This window comes from Onychostoma macrolepis, chromosome 11 (assembly GCF_012432095.1).
Source record: "Onychostoma macrolepis isolate SWU-2019 chromosome 11, ASM1243209v1, whole genome shotgun sequence".
In the NCBI taxonomy this organism is placed as follows: domain Eukaryota; kingdom Metazoa; phylum Chordata; class Actinopteri; order Cypriniformes; family Cyprinidae; genus Onychostoma; species Onychostoma macrolepis.
This window is the reverse complement of record NC_081165.1, coordinates 10591579-10607971: the sequence shown is the minus strand read 5'-3', so window position 1 is coordinate 10607971 and position 16393 is coordinate 10591579. Positions and strand designations below refer to the sequence as shown.

Sequence of the window (16393 nt, the reverse complement as noted above, 5' to 3'; positions counted from 1 at the left end):
GAGTGGCTGAGTCCATATGCTTTATTTTTTATTTTTTGAACTATTAAAAATTATATAACATCAATTACTGTTTTAATAATAATTGGTTACATTTATATAGCACTTTTCTGGGTACTCAAAGCGCTTTACATAGAAGGGGGGAATCTCCTCAACCACCATCAATGTGCACCTGGATGATGCAACAGCAGCCATATTGCGCCAGAACGCCCACCACACACCATCTTGCTGGTAGAGAGGAGACAGAGTGATGAAGCCAATCGGTGTATGGGGATGATTAGAAGGCCAATGGGCAAATTTGGATTAAGACTCTTTTTCGAAGGACATCCTGGTATTTTTAATGACCACAGAGAGTCAGGACCTCGGTTTAACATCTCTTCCGAAGGACGGTGCTTGTTGAAAGTGTAGTGTCTCAGTCACTATACTGGGGTGTTAGGACCCACACAGACTGCAGGGTGAGCACCCCCTGCTGGCCTCACTAACACCTCTTTCAGCAGCAACCTAGTTTTCCAGGAGGTCTCCCATCCAGGTACTGACCAGCCTCAGCCCTGCTTAGCTTCAGTAGGCAACCAGTACTGGGTTGCAGGGTGATATAAACTATTGTACTGATATAAACTATTGTTTTCTAAACTATTGTATAAACAGTCACACGATTGTTCAAATCAGGGTTGTGGTAATATTAAGAAAATAATATTTCCTGCTCAGGTGTTATTGCTTAAACGATGCATAACATGGACATGTTTTTCTCGACAATTATCTTCAGTTTATAGGAGGCTACTTGTAATAATTTTTATTCCAGCAAATATTCTTTGGGTAAGGTTGATTTAATTATTTATTTTTGAAAGGTTTATGTTTTGGGCTACCACCACACACACACACACACACACACAAAACATTTCCCCTGGTTATCTCTGAATTGACAGTTGGTGACACTAGTAGGACATTTATTTATTTACAGGGTAAAAAAAATGGTATATGGGTTGTTACAGAAGAAAGGAATCTGCATTTAAACCGTCTATTATAGGCTATAATCGGACGTGTGTCTATAAACATTAATATTATTTATTTATATAATATAAATTATATGTATTATTATTAAAATCGTTTTAGATAAGAGTGTAGAGCTTACTGTGTCTAATACTCTCATATTCAGTGTTTAATCTCTGATACTAAAGGAATTGAATCTAGACTTTACACTAAATATAAACTACATTTGCGTGAGCTTCCGTGTGTGACTTTTTCCTCATTTTGATCGGCACTTCCGGTAATTCTCACCATGGTCTCCGCCTCTCCACATACAATGCAATGGGCGTTTCCAAACAAAAGACAGCAGAGGGCACTTCAAAATGGGAGGTCAGTCAAACTTCTATTTGTTACTGCTGATGTGAAGTGTAAATATGAACTATAAACAAATACTTTTTACTTTATAAAATGTGCTTTATATGATCCTTATACACATTGCTCACAAACTTGAGCTGCTTCGACAAGTTTTGCTTCGACAGTTGTCGTTGTGCTCCATTACGGTGCATTAAAGTCTACCCTGCTTAATATGTTACATTTCAGAAGCTCTATAATTCATTAATACAGTATTTCCGAATTTATAAAGTGTTTTGTTGGCTAAAAGGCATTCAAAAAACCCTCAATGTACCTCAAAAGTATGTTTGACAGTCTTGCGTTCCCGGTCTCTGCTCATTTATGAAGTGGCTCCATCTTCTGGCAGAAATGTGCACAGTATTTATGAAGATATTTGTTACTAGACGGGATTATTTAAAGGAATAGTTAATCCAGAAAATTAAAATTGTATAATTTCTCATGTTGTTCTAAACCTGTATGGCTTTACTTCTGTGTAAATGACAGAGAGCTTCCATGAACAGCTGCGAATAGACAGCCGGTTCCTGAAAACGGACCAGCGTCTAGATACAGAACTGGTGGATAAACTCATCCTGCAGCTCAACAGAATCTACCCACAGATCCTGACTGACAAAGAGGCCTCCAAAGTAAGAGCTCCACCCTTAGAACTGCAGTGCTGCAGTGACGTCAAAAACAGAAGACCAGTTCACCACGGGTTACATCAAAATGTTCCTATGGGGTTTTATAATGGGGTTTCTGAGTATAACAAGCTCTGTGGAAAACACAAATTTACTGTACTTGGACTTATTGCTCTACAACGTATATTACACACACTTATACCGCAAATTTTGATGCAGTTATTTTTATTTTAAAAAACATTTTCGTAATAAATAACCACTTAAGAACGTTTGGGGTGTGAGAGTGTGCAGCCATACAACAAAACGTTCAAGTATTGTCAAGCAATGTTTACCACACACCTTATTTTATTCTTGCACTGGAAAACCCCCATAGGAAAATCTCGAGGGAACCCATAGTGAATTAGTCTTCCGGGTTTTGATATCATGTCTGCAGCGCTTAATACAGATAAACAGTCCAATCGTCAAAATTTGTACATTATTTCTCTTTCCAATAATGATTTCCCAAACATTAGTTCAGGGATTTGGATGTGCCCACCTGTATCAGGCTGGCGGAGCTGCTGAATCATCTACAGGAGAAAGGAGAGGAGGCATGTCGAGAGTTTTACCGCGCACTGCACCTCCACGTGGAGGACGTTTATTTCAGTTTACCCACGCGCCTCCGACTCAGAGGTTGGCAGAGTCATCATATTCCACCCTGAACCACTCTAAAACAACATTCTTTTGAAGATATTGAGTTAGTTTTGCCATGCAGTATATCATTTTTGATTCATGGTGGTGATAGAAATGTATTTTAAGGAGTAGTTCACCCAAAAATTTAAATTTGCTGGGCCATCTAAGATGTAGATGAGTTTGATTCTTCATCAGAACAGATTTGGATCAATTTCATCATTGAGGCTTTTTTTTTAATTAAAACCATTTCCTTCGGCTAAAATATCTATAATATTGCAGTATCTATAGTATTGCTCTCTCTGGTGAATAGTCTCATCTGAATCAGGAGAGAAATATGCACAGATTAAGCACAAGTAAAAAAGGTTTAAAAAAATGTCTGTTATGTTAACATTTGGATGCGCTATTATTTGGCCGGAAGCAACATTTTAAAGTTTTAAAGTTAAAAATGATTTTCACTTCACAAGATGTTAATTGATTCACTGTAGAGGATCCATTGGTGAGCAAGTGATGAAATGTTAAATTATTGCAAATGTGTTCCTATGAAGAAACAAACTCATCTACATCTTGGATGGCCAAGTGTTTTTGGTTTGACCACCAGGTTTTATTTGTTTTTGTAGAGTCTGGTGAACCGGTTGTCCCAATCCCGAGTCCCAAGGACAGATATGTAATGAATGACCATAGTAAGTCAACCTTTTCAGTAATTATGCACTAGTAAATGTACACAATTTGCATGAATGGTGTTCCATCATTTATTTTTATTTTTTTTTGTCTCTGTGCAGGTCCGTTTTTCTTCCTTAGTTGTTTCAGTGTGGCTGTAGGAGCAGCTCTGCTGTATTATTATGGTGGTAAGCACACAAACTTGTTAATATCTTGATACCTACATCAAAAATATGTGTTTCCTAGACTGAAAGCCCTCAAAATGTTTTTATCTGCAGAGTCCAAGCAGGTGTCAGGCTCCAGCAGCGCTCTGGGTCTGGCTGCGATGGGTCTTAGTAGAAAAGTGCGGGACGTTCTCATCTGGTACACAGAAGATGGAAAATGATGGCTTTTTTGCTGCCTTAAAAATAATTTAGACACGGAAATTGATTCTTAAATACTCAGTTGTCCTTGTCAAAAATATCAAAAAATATTTTAATTCAGGTTTTAAAAAAACATGTACATACTATGTATATAGAGAAATTATTGTTAGAATTCAGAATTAGAATGGCAGAATTCCAAAGATTTAATTTTTAGGTTTCATGGCTAAATCTGGGATCTCTTGTTACAATTTTAAATTTAACAATATAATGGTTTATATAACTGCTTAATATCTTTGATCAAACATTATAGTCATTGAAATAATAGCCATTTATATGCAATACCAAGGGCAGGAACTCGTTAATAAAAAAAAAAGTTGGATAGGAACCAAACTCGCTACTTGCACTAAGTATTTAGTTGGAAGTATTTAGTTGCAACCCTCATTTTGTTTGTGCATTTGTTTTATTGTACTTTAAAAATAGACGTCAAACTCATTTATATATTATTTATAGTCAGTATCTTTCAATTCTCACAGACGGGACTTGCCAAGAGATTATAGTAAAATGTGGACACAGAGGTTTATAATTCACCACGCCATTTTAGCACATGCAAAACTGGGTAAACTTGACAAATCAAATAGATCAATGTGTCAGAATATTTTGACACATAAGACATTAAAGACTACAGGTAACCTTAAAGTCCAGTACCCTGGAGTATTAGGAGTTTGTTACTTTGTAATACCTTTTTTTGTGGGCTAAGATTTCAACAAATGTGTTTATATTGTTTGTTTACTTTTATACTAGCAGCATGTTTATACTGGTTTGTGTACTAATAATTCATATTGTCAATTTACTCTTGTGGCCTTGTTTCTGCAGTGCAATTGTAAGTGTTTTGTAAAACTTTTGGCCTGGAAACTTTTCAGATGAATTTGCTTATGGGGCACATTCACAGTAGTTAACTGAGAAACTATATTTTTTGTCAGGGGTTAAAAAATCATTAGGCTAAATAAAACTGTGCAACTGTTGCTAATGTACTTGGAGATGAATTTGAATTCCACCTCTTGATATACCAAAACAAACACTTGACGAGTTGCAAAAAAAAAAAAGATTGCTGAAAAATAGTTTTATTGATGTCAGAATGATTGTTTTTAGGACTGAGGAAGACCAGTGTGCAATACTGCACATAAACACTACTGTAAGTTGGTCTACTATTTATCTGTGCACTGAAATAATGACTAAATGCAATTATTTTCAATTATTTTATTTTATGACTTTATATTGCTCTCTAAAAGTGAAAAACAAAGGAAATTTTGGTCCATTTATACAAACAATATCGATATAAAATGTACAAAAAGTCCAAGAAACATATAAACATATGGATAGTAAATAATCACAACAAACATTAAAACACTAAACAACATTAAAATTTAAAATAAAAAAATATTTCAAAGAAAAAGGCAATATACTTCACCTAGTCAGTAGATGGCGCTCTTATACAAATTCTCAAAAATTCTTTGGGTTAATACAAGATCATGTAAAATGTGCTGTATTTATGATACTTAATCTTAACTTACAGCGTTAAGTGCAGATTTAAACGCTCTTTATCCTTCATGCAGCAAGGTCTTTAAATATGACCTGTAATTAAAAACAAATACAAACGTGCTGTGTGCAAGAGAGTTGCATTGTGTTGAACCACATGTAAAATGAGTCCATTTTCCCCATATAGACAGCTGACACAGTGATCAGGTAGGCAGTATGAAGGTCCCATGTGAGGTGAGGTGAGGCTCCATTTCTGGCTTGAAAGGTATTTTATGTCTAGTCTCTGTCTTGATTATTTTCAATCTCAGTAATGATCCGATTAGAATATCCAATCCAATTTCACAATTGATGCATTTTAACAACGTGAATTGCATAATTAAACAATTACCCATAAAACAATCATATGCAGTTGCATTTTTAAAATTACATTTATATTATTTAGGCCGTTGTTACCTCATTTTGGGACTAAAAAAGGTTCTGCAAAACATAAGGCATATTTACATCGAGGCACATTTGAAAATGTCATCATGACAACTTGCCTGATATTTGATAATAAATGTTCAAATATGTATAATTGTATGAAATCCTAACTCGTGTTGCCAGTTATGATTTCGTGTCCTCTGGTCTTTGGACGCCAAATGCTGTGATGAAAACATTGACTACTACGATGATAAAGACGAGAGCTGTGACGATGTTCTCCAGAAGATTCAGTATGTAGTGTTTACTTGTGTCGTTCAGATTCCACTTCACTGTAGAACAAGAGCAATAACAGAAGAACATTTAAAAAAAGGTTATTAAACTGATTTAACAGCTTGTTAAATTAAAATGAAAGGCTAAAATCTGACAAACTGATTATAATTATGTGGTGTCCATCGTTCTATAGAGCAAGTGTCAAAACCTCTCTAACATCACACACTTACTCACAGCTCAGGTTCAAAAGAACTTGCATGATTACTCCTAAAACCTTCAATACCAAAGGTAAGGCTCTTTTTCCATTCATTAGAGCATGATTGTGTTAACAGCAGATTCTGGTGTAAAGTACAGAGTTGTGTTTTGAGGAAACACCACAGTTAATGATTGCTAGGGACGCTGGGGGATTTCTGAAGTTGAGCGGAGGATATGAATATTTCTCAAATTGGGACTGAGTCTCTTGATATGATTCATATGATACTTCATCTGCTCTTACTCTCACTATGTGGAAAAAAAAAATTGTGTATAATTGTCAAATAAGTGAAACTAAAAGCTGCTTTACATCTTTTAAAATCTCTGATGGGAAACACCAAAGTGTTGCAGGATTGACTTTCACCACCTGATATATTCATGTTGAAACTATATTTATTACATACAAATGGATTTGTGTAGAATCAACCGCTCTGCAACTTCTGTACTGAAAGTACTGTTTTGGTATGCATTCAGCATTTATCAGTTCTCCTTCTAGACAGCTATCACTGGAGTAAATTGCCCAAATTCACCCAAAAATTACATTCCTGTTTACTCACCCTCATGTCTTTCAGAACCCAGTAAAGAAGACTTTTCATTTTTCATAAAACACAAGTGGAATTTTTATCACAGCAAAACATCCATGCTGCTTTTTTCTATTTAGTAAAACTGAATGGAGACCACTTTTATTATGTTTTTATGTTGCTTTCTTTGCATTTTATGAAGGAGAACAGCATGAATACATACACAGGTTTGGAAATACATGAGGGTGAGTAAAGAATTTTCACATTTCGTTGAACTACCTTTTGAGACCGTTAATATTAGAATACTGCTTTACATACTACACTGCCAGTTTGAAATTTAAAATAATTTCTCATGTTTTAAAAAAAAAAGGTTTTTATATTATAAAAAGTGATATACATCTTTTGATCCACTGCATATGATGTTCAGACTTCAATGTGTCATTTTATGCAATGTGAAGTACTATATGCAATAGGGTATAATATTGCTAATAACAGTATGTTTTGCCTTACAGAAGCAAATCTAATCATGTATAAAATCACTATTGTCTCTATATTTTGAAGCCTGTAAACTTAGGTTCTCAGTTTGGTTGGTTTCTCTCACCTATGAAGATAAGCAAGATCCCCACGATGATCTGTAGGATGAGGGAGATGCTGATGAGGCTGATGAGAGGAATGTAGAAGGAGAACGTGGGTCCCAGCTCCAGGATGGTCTTCAGCTGGGAGGCGTTGGCCATCAGCAGCGCGATATCCAGCATGCTCTCTGCTGCACTCTTCTTATTGGCGTAATGGTTCATGTTAATTGGAGTGTTCCTTGACCAGCGGCTCTGCCGAGGACGCTAAACACAAGCATGAAAACACACGTGATGTTACTTACTACATCCATGTGAATGAGACAAGGTAATGAGTACATGAGCATCATACAATGTTTACAGAGAAAGATGGAGGATATACCAGAGTTGGAAAGGTTTCTGGATCCTTGTTAGGAAAACTTTGCTATCAACCAGATTTTAGGGTTTGGGTTATCAAATAATGTTCCTTAAGTCTCTTATTTAAGAGGTATAGATTGGGGTTAATGCTCTGACAGTTTCATAGAAATATTGTTTGAGGATCAGGTTGATGATCCAGTATAAAACAATAGTTAAATCACAATATGCTTTCAAGTGACAATGGTTGTTTTCTGACAATATACTCTTTAAAAATTTGAGTGATGGATCATCTATGATTGAATTTCTCAGTTTTAGAAGGAACTGAAAGTCACTTGTGTTTTTTTCTTTAGGATGTTTGAAGCATGTGAAGGGAAGGGGTGAGTGGTTAGTTGATCCTGACATAATTTCCTTCCTTCTGTTTAAAACAGAAGTCATTGCTAGGGTTATAGAAACCTCTGCACCACATAAACCTCTTGAATGTCAGATTAAATTCTTTAAAGCTTTCATCTCTGATAGCAAGCAACATTTGAAACCACGTTACTGTAAATCAATGTTGATGCCTCAACTCTAACTGCATTGAATTAATGATACAAAGTGGTGTCGGTTCAACATCACGTTTTCTCCCGTAATTATTGTTGAAACATTGGTGAGTTTTTAACAAAATATCAATGATAACATCATTGAATCACTGTTATGAAGTGACATTGTTCAACATCACGTTTTCTCCCGTAATTATTGTTGAAACAATGATGAGTTTTTAACAAAACATCACAATGATAACATCATTGAATCACTGTTATGAAGTGACATTGTTCAACATCACGTTTTCTCCCGTAATTAATGTTGAAACAATGATGAGTTTTTAACAAAACATCAATGATAACATCATTGAATCACTGTTATGAAGTGACATTGTTCAACATCACGTTTGCTCCTGTAATTAATGTTGAAACAATGATGAGTTTTTAACCAAACATCAATGATAACATCATTGAATCACTGTTATGAAGTGATATTGTTCAACATCACTTTTGCACCCATAATTAATGGAAAAACAATAGTGAGTTTTTAACAAAACATCAATGATAACATCATTGAATCACTGTTATGAAGTGACATTGTTCAACATCACTTTTGCACCCATAATTAATGGAAAAACAATAGTGAGTTTTTAACAAAACATCAATGATAACATCATTGAATCACTGTTATGAAGTGATATTGTTCAACATCACTTTTGCACCCATAATTAATGGAAAAACAATAGTGAGTTTTTAACAAAACATCAATGATAACATCATTGAATCACTGTTATGAAGTGATATTGTTCAACATCACTTTTGCACCCATAATTAATGGAAAAACAATAGTGAGTTTTTAACAAAAACATCAATTATAACATCATTGAATCACTGTTATGAAGTGACATAGTTCAACATCACTTTTGCTCCCGTAATTAATGGAGAAACAATAGGGATATTTCAACAACAACAACAAAGGTAGTGTCACTGAATCAATATTATGAAGTGGTGATGGTTCAACATCACTTATGCATCCTCAGTTAATGTTGAATTATCAAAAAAAACAATGGTTATGTCACTGAATCAACATTATGATGGTTCATCACTTACTCACCCTCAGTTCATATTGAAACGTTACATTTTCAAAAAAATACAAATAAAACCCTAATCTCACTGAATCAACATTATGAAGTAATGGTGGTTCATCACTTATACACCCTCAGTTCATGTTGAAACAACATTAATATTTCAACAAATTCCTGACTGCTTCATAGTTTGGGGAAATCCTTTAAAAAAAGGAAAATGACACCTTTCCAGCAGTTAAGTCACTTCATTTTTTATTTGAACAGTTTAAAACAATCAATGAGAAAAAGATACAAAATGTCAGTCTTTTAAAAATAAAAGTGGGACAAAAACACTTTAACCTTTAGAATGATCAGTTTCAGGAGTCTGATGTCAGACTACAGGTGGTCCAGTGGTTCAAGTTTTAAAAGCTGGCTTTGAAAAGAGCAAGTCAATTCATTTGTCATACACAGTCACATTCAGGAATGTTAATATGTTAAACACAATATGATTCATTTTTTAGTTAACACAAAAACATTCCAATTATGACTGTAGCATCATTAAATTCTATTTAATCTATTAGCTCAAACCTATTCACACTTTAATATCAAAACAGTTTCTACAATAAAAATGTGTAAATAAAAGCACAATGGCAGGGATGTCCAATTTCTTCTGAGTTTATTAACAGCTAATGACTGTTTTTATGATCACTCAAAACTTCCAGGCAGGTGAAACTCAGCATGAAGGTGGTCACCTCTGAGTTATGGCCATTACTCACAGGAAAAACTATGGGATGGGAACATTAGTCTGTAAATAATATAATAAGCTGTAGATTCACCTTATTTAGACTTTAAATGCCACAAAATGGCCTCTACTGCCACTTTCTCATAAACACAAGTTGTTGTTTTTTGTGATTGTGTTTCAGTGGAAACGGGCTAAACTGAATGGAGATCAGTTACATTCATCACATTTAAAACTGATTGAGGAAAATGAGTGATTACCTGATAAAGCAGGACAGCATCAAATCCCTGGTCAGGTAATCATGCAGTTGACTACAACTCAACATATAATTAGCGTAACCATTATTATGTGGGTGCTTCTCATTTCTGTAATTGTCCATCTTCACCTGCCTTTACTTCTACTAAAGCAAGGGTGTCCACCTTTCAAACGGTGGTCTATAGTGGATGCTTCGCCTACGATATGATACCTACCTATGATAGGTCCCTTGTTCGAAACCAGCAAGGTTTCGGGGCTGGTTCAGAACCAGGATCTGGGCACTCGTTCAGAACTGGCTCGCATTTCCAATGCAACAAGCAGAACCCTCTATGTCACCAACATGTGACCGCAATCACTTGTGGAAGGAGAGCGTTGATCTGTTCTGCTGACCGTTTCTAAACTGACATATTTAACTGTTGTGTTAATGTTGATAATTTACCTCTGGTAGCATTTAAAAAAAAATTGAGTGAAAGTTTGGGCTCTGGCACTAGTCCAGGTGTAAAAATTGTTCTGAGAAGTGCACGTGAAGGACAAAAATGGGTGTTTCTTAATCATTTTCCAGCTACAATGGGTGTTAGGTTTTTTAGCTGCTTTACTGGAAGACCCACTGTTAAACCAAGCCCCCAGTGGATTAGAACAAATCAGGTAAAGCAGTTGAAAATGCATGGTTTGAACATGCTCCACTGAATGAGTAACACTCAACTCGTTAGAATTCAGCAAAGATATACTTTTATGATGTTGTGGTCATCAACAACAAACCAATGTTAGTTCAATATTCCTGTCTCCACCCATGTGTACCAGCTTATATCAAAATTTCAATGTTGATCCAACATACTTTAAATACTGAAATGTCAGCCAAGATGATGGTTTGGGGCTTTAGTCCACGAGTCGTCAAACTCATATTGTACTTTTTGGCTTAGCATGAAGGGCCTCTTAAAGATTTGTTAACTCAAGAAATCCCTCTTTCTTTTTAAACGAGATTATAAAGAGCTGGTCATGCGATCCATGAGATTTACCTTTCTGAGAACAGTGAGAGAAAGATCTCTGTATGCCTCTTGCTATTACGCTTCTGTGAACACAAAAGCATTATTCTTCTCTATTATGGTAGAGGAGAGGTCAGGCTGCAGGTGTGAGCTGGCTCTGATGTCCTTCTGGTGTCACATTATTACATCTACTTTGTTTCATTTTATTCTCACCAGCCGGGTAGCAGACTTCAGTATTGACAAAAGTTCCCCCAGACTAAATTTATGAAATGGCAGAAAATGAATCATTTTTGGTTGAGACTGACTGCACTGCATATACCCAAACATTCTCCAGGCTCTTCAGGGGAGTGCAGGACAGGTGTTGACTTTGGGTACGGTTCAGTCCAGCTGCCCAACACCAGAACCCTTGTGCCTATGCTGGGAGTGGCAAAGAAAGTAGAAAAACTCTCTCTTTCCACAAACCCCAATAACACTCAGATGCTGACACTTATACAACACCCTTCCTGTAGAAAACTGAACCAGTTATCTAAAAGTAACAGCCTGGGTTCTCTTCCTCTTTCTTTGTCCTGCTATGGATCCATGCAGCTCATTAGTTGTTAAAAACCAAAAGGTTACTAAGCTTTCAAACCCGAAATGCCATAAAAGTTCTCCTGGCTACACTTACCTGAACTATTTCATACACATAAATCAAGCATTTAAAAATAAAGACATGACAACCCTGACAGATTGTAATGACTTACATGGGCTGCTATATATGTGATATACTGTATGCATTCTACTGTATAACTCTCGGCCCTTCCAGACCACTTTCCTTCAGAGTTTAGCTCCAACCCTAATCAAACACACCTGAACCAGCTAATCATTGTCTTCAAGACTACAAGAAGGCTACAGGCAGGTGAGTTTTATCAGGGTTGAATCAAATCTCTGCAGGAAAGTGGTCAGGAAGGGCCAAGTTTGCCCATCACTGGTATAACTACTTCAAATGAATCCACAGCTGAAGTGGTAAAAGCAGAAAAAGTCCATGTGTTTATCTTGTTTTTCAGATTTGTCTGTTGAACCACTTCACTGTCACCGATGAAATATCTTGCAGAGCACATGGCTGCTGTTACTTGTTCATAAACAATGTTAAGTGATATCATGTAACTGTAATGCACTCAACAAATCTAGAGCTACAGTGTACAACTACAGTTTTTAACCGTTACCTTTGCTAATACCTGTGATTTTTGTTTATTTTTATTTTTCCCTTTGCTACTAGACTATTTATAGACCTGTGGCACTAGAATTACAATCAATGGTGCAATTGTCCATAATATTACTCAGATATTACATCATACCAAAGCCAGGTGGAGGCGTCATTTCCACTTGGCATAGAAATTAGCCACATAGAAATCACTGCCCTTTCAGTCTGCCTAAACACACAGTGTCTTAAACATCGGTGCTGCCCACAGGAATGATGATATGTTTGATTTTGTGTGTTTCAGGGTGTTTGCTGGGCGAAAAAAAAAAATCCACTGGTGGTAAACTGTTCCTCTAGTCTTTCTAACCACTTCACCTCAGCTTTCTTCAGTGCAAACATTAATGAAAGTGTACGAAAAACATTAAACACATTAAACTTTAAGGTTTAAATGAATTAAAAACATAAGCAAAGGGAATTGCAAGAGTTGTAATAAGAAATGGTGACCTGTCAAAACACATAAAATACACTTTCCCCATACATTCATATTTTACCCTAAAATAACAAACTACACATTAACTTTAGCAGTAGTAATAGGAACTACTTTACTAAATGCTTTAGATAGGTCTTTATTGCAAGAACATAAGTTATGATGTGATGTCAGTTTTTGTTTACTTTGTACATGTTTTGTTCCCTCCTTGGCTAGCGAGACTGTAAAACTTGACTAGCTCAATTGGTTTTACTGTTAAATTTTCATTTTTAAATACTTAAAAATGGTTCTGTAAGATAAATGGTTAATTGGTTACCTGTATATAAGTTCCCTACATTCCATTCATATAAAATATGGAATGGGCTACATGTATTATAGGTTAATTAATATTGAGGAAATGGGTATTACTTTATAGCCTAATTTACAAAGAATATTAAGAAACCAATATATGCTTTTATGGTAAAATACTGTTAAAAGTATCCTTTTTAATAAATGGAAATTATGACGGAATAAGTTGACTTGTGTTACATGTTACGTTACTTAATGTAGAATAGCGCTACACCGATGGTTTGTTTGTGGGCATCGCTCTGCATTGCATTTTATGCAGTGTGCTTTATTTATGTGTCGTCTCAACTGACAGAGTGTATTAATGTCTTTCACAGACTATTGTTGAGGGTTACACGGCCCGGTGATCTCATCATCAGTCTGGACGCGGTCGAGCGAAACACCAGGGTAATGAAGAGGCTTTTTTCCCCAAACTTTGAAACGCTTTTGTGCCGCGTGAGCTGTAATGTTGAGGACTCGTTGTCACTTACAAACTTCCGTTCCTGGAAACAACCTCTCGGCCAGTCGAAAGCAGCTTCATTCAACACATGGTCAGCGATTATATAAGATTTACCCCGCGGGCCATACCACAGTATCTCTTCAGTTAGACTCATCCACACAAGTGCATTCATTGCATTACAGTATGGACAGGAAAATGTACACGAGCAGCCTTTTTCCTTCAAAAAACTAAAGAAACGCTTTCAGACTCCAAAAACCTTCGTTATAAGAGTATGTATTGTTCGGTCAATGAATTTTTGTCTAACCCGATAGATAGGATTTTACAGACATCAACATAATGGGTTAAACTTTCACACTAACATCCCATTGGCGGATGCGTTTGTGCTCGTTTTAAATGATACTGATATGTTCAAAATCACTCACCTCTCTTGAATCACTTCTGTTAGCATCTCCATTCAATTCCATCTCTTCCGAAGCCATAATCCTTCCTTTGATTATAACTAGCACTCTGTAAATAGCTGTGTTTCAGTGTTTGTGGTGCATTATAACCTCTTGGACGATGAGAGGAAAAGGGGGCTGGACAAACGACTGCCAATCACTGCAGAAGCGATGTCCGAATCGCTCTTTTGAGTCGGATCTTTTCAATCATTCAGACGAACCGGTTAAGCATCTGAACAGTTCGTTTACAAATTGCATTTTACTAAACGTACGAAACGTTTTTAGCCGGGATATTTCAGCAATTTTAGCAGTTTTTAATGTAAATTTGCTAGTTTCTAAATTTTTTTTTAATATAAAATATCATGGATGTACCACATGAAATTACAATAAAACATAATTATTAATAGTAAAATTAAGCAATATGTGCTATAGGCCTATATCAGAATATAGAGTACATAATATGCCATTAAAGGTTGGCAGAAACCAATATTTCTGTAAAAGGGTGGCTGTTTTCATACGGTTCTATGAAAGAACCGATTCCGAATGAGTCAAGACTTCGAGTCGCTGCAGTGCAGGCTCAACATTGGCACAGCCGCTGTTCGTCCACAATCTAATACCAAAGTTCGTGCACTTATCAGTGGGTTGTGGCTAGTAGGGACAGCTCCGACCGGAAATGAACAATGAAATTAATTTTCTTCCTATTAGATTGTGTTTTATTAACGTCTACACCTACCCCAACCCTAACCCTACCCTACCCCTTACAAGAATGAAAAAATAGTAATTATTGTTGTGCAGTGTGACAAAAATTACGCTATATTGATGTGCGCATGCCCAGTAGCGCCATACGTATCCCTTCTAGCCTTAACCGGTGTAGATATTACTATTACTGGCCTAAAATATGCCCGTGATCACTGCCAACGTTGTAAACGTTTATATCTATAGGTACAAACATATTACAATCAGAGGCGTGCATTTTTTCCCGATCATTGACCTTTAGATATTGACTCAATGCCAACAAATATGCAACAGCTAAAACTTTCAATGTTCAGAGACATCTGTGTTTTATGCTGCCATCTAATGGTAGTTAAACACACCCAGAATCCAGGTATATTGAATGGATTACTTCAAATTTATAATAATAATAATGTTGATTGCATGTTTCTAACTGTAGGCAAAAGTTAGCAGATGAAGTAGTTATACAGTAATTAGGCGATATAAAAATACAATTGGCTATATATTTTATTATATAAAAGAGTATATAAAATATGCATTTTCTCTCTTGCACTTTCTTCTGATACATTTATCAAATAATCATTTGAATTGTAATATTCTTTAATTAAACTATTAACACCCTTTTATTAAAATGTTAGTATCAGTTTATTGTAAACTAACAATAAAATCTCCTTTTACCATTTTCCTCTTTTTAAAAAAAAAAAAAAAATATATATATATATATATATATATTATTATTATTTTAAATGGACATTTCACCCAAAAATTTAAATTCTATCATCTTTTACTCACCCTCAAGTTGTTCCAAACATTCATTCATTCATTCTGTTAAAAAGAAGATGTTTGTAACCAAACAGTTGAATGGTATTGAGTTTCTCTGTATTTTTTTCCATACAATGGCTACCATCAACCGTTTGGTTACACACATTCTTCAAAACAACTTCTTTTGGGCTCAGCAGAAGAAAGAAACTCATACAGGTTTGGATCTTAAGGATAAGTAAATGATGACAGAATTTTCATTTTTGGGTAAACTATCCCTTTAAGTGTTTCAGGCCCTATTCAGTACCCTATTTGCGGTAATCGCCTACTACCTTGGGACAGAGCAGAATCATTTAACTGTAGTAGTTAAAGAGAGAGCACTGACAACAGTTCAATGTGTCAAGTTCTTAAAGTACAGACTCATGACAGACTAATTAATTGCAGTATTACAGTAGACGTTCAGTTTCTATAAATATAAAGCACCAGTGTGTGAGATTTCTGACCCTTACTCCACATTTGTCTTTAAAATCTCTAAATGATAAAGATTATCCTTTTGCTGTGTAAAAATGTGTCCATGCACTTTCCATAAATGAACTGAGCACTACATTATTTTGTCTATGACAGACTTGAATAGGCTAGTTGTAACACATTTTTCAGTCTTTATTTATGTGACTCACTTTGATATGCCCAGATTTGCCTTTAATGTCAAGTAGCCTACAAAGTTATTGTTACAGTCTGCTTCAGTAACGGAGTGGGTTGTTACACTAACAGAAAACATGGGCGTTTTTATTTTTTTACACCAATACTGTACACGTTTTATAATCACCTCAGGAAGGTGGTGAACACGTATTATTTCA

The 16393-nt window shown here is 35.6% G+C and overlaps 2 protein-coding genes across 3 annotated transcripts; one reads left to right on the top strand and one right to left on the bottom strand.

The window, feature by feature from the left end:
• Positions 1 to 1266: 1266 nt before the first annotated feature.
• Positions 1267 to 4695, top strand: card19 (caspase recruitment domain family, member 19). 2 transcript variants are annotated; one of them, XM_058791180.1, is made up of 6 exons: positions 1267 to 1350; positions 1855 to 1994; positions 2498 to 2654; positions 3272 to 3334; positions 3434 to 3499; positions 3590 to 4695. In XM_058791180.1, the coding sequence occupies exons 1-6, from the start codon at positions 1344 to 1346 to the stop codon at positions 3694 to 3696; spliced, it is 540 nt and encodes a 179-aa protein (XP_058647163.1). In that variant the 5' UTR covers positions 1267 to 1343; the 3' UTR covers positions 3697 to 4695. The 2 variants fall into 2 exon arrangements, with proteins under 2 accessions (XP_058647163.1, XP_058647164.1); XM_058791181.1 differs by lacking the exon at positions 1267 to 1350 and having other exon boundaries at positions 1848 to 1994.
• Positions 4696 to 4833: 138 nt separating this feature from the next.
• On the bottom strand, positions 4834 to 14195 carry ninj1 (ninjurin 1). The gene is made up of 3 exons (XM_058791182.1): positions 14031 to 14195; positions 7274 to 7508; positions 4834 to 5958 (listed from the first exon to the last, which is right to left on the bottom strand). Exons 1-3 carry the CDS (start codon positions 14085 to 14087, stop codon positions 5813 to 5815), a joined length of 438 nt encoding a protein of 145 aa, XP_058647165.1. The 5' UTR covers positions 14088 to 14195; the 3' UTR covers positions 4834 to 5812.
• Between the last annotated feature and the right edge of the window lie 2198 nt (positions 14196 to 16393).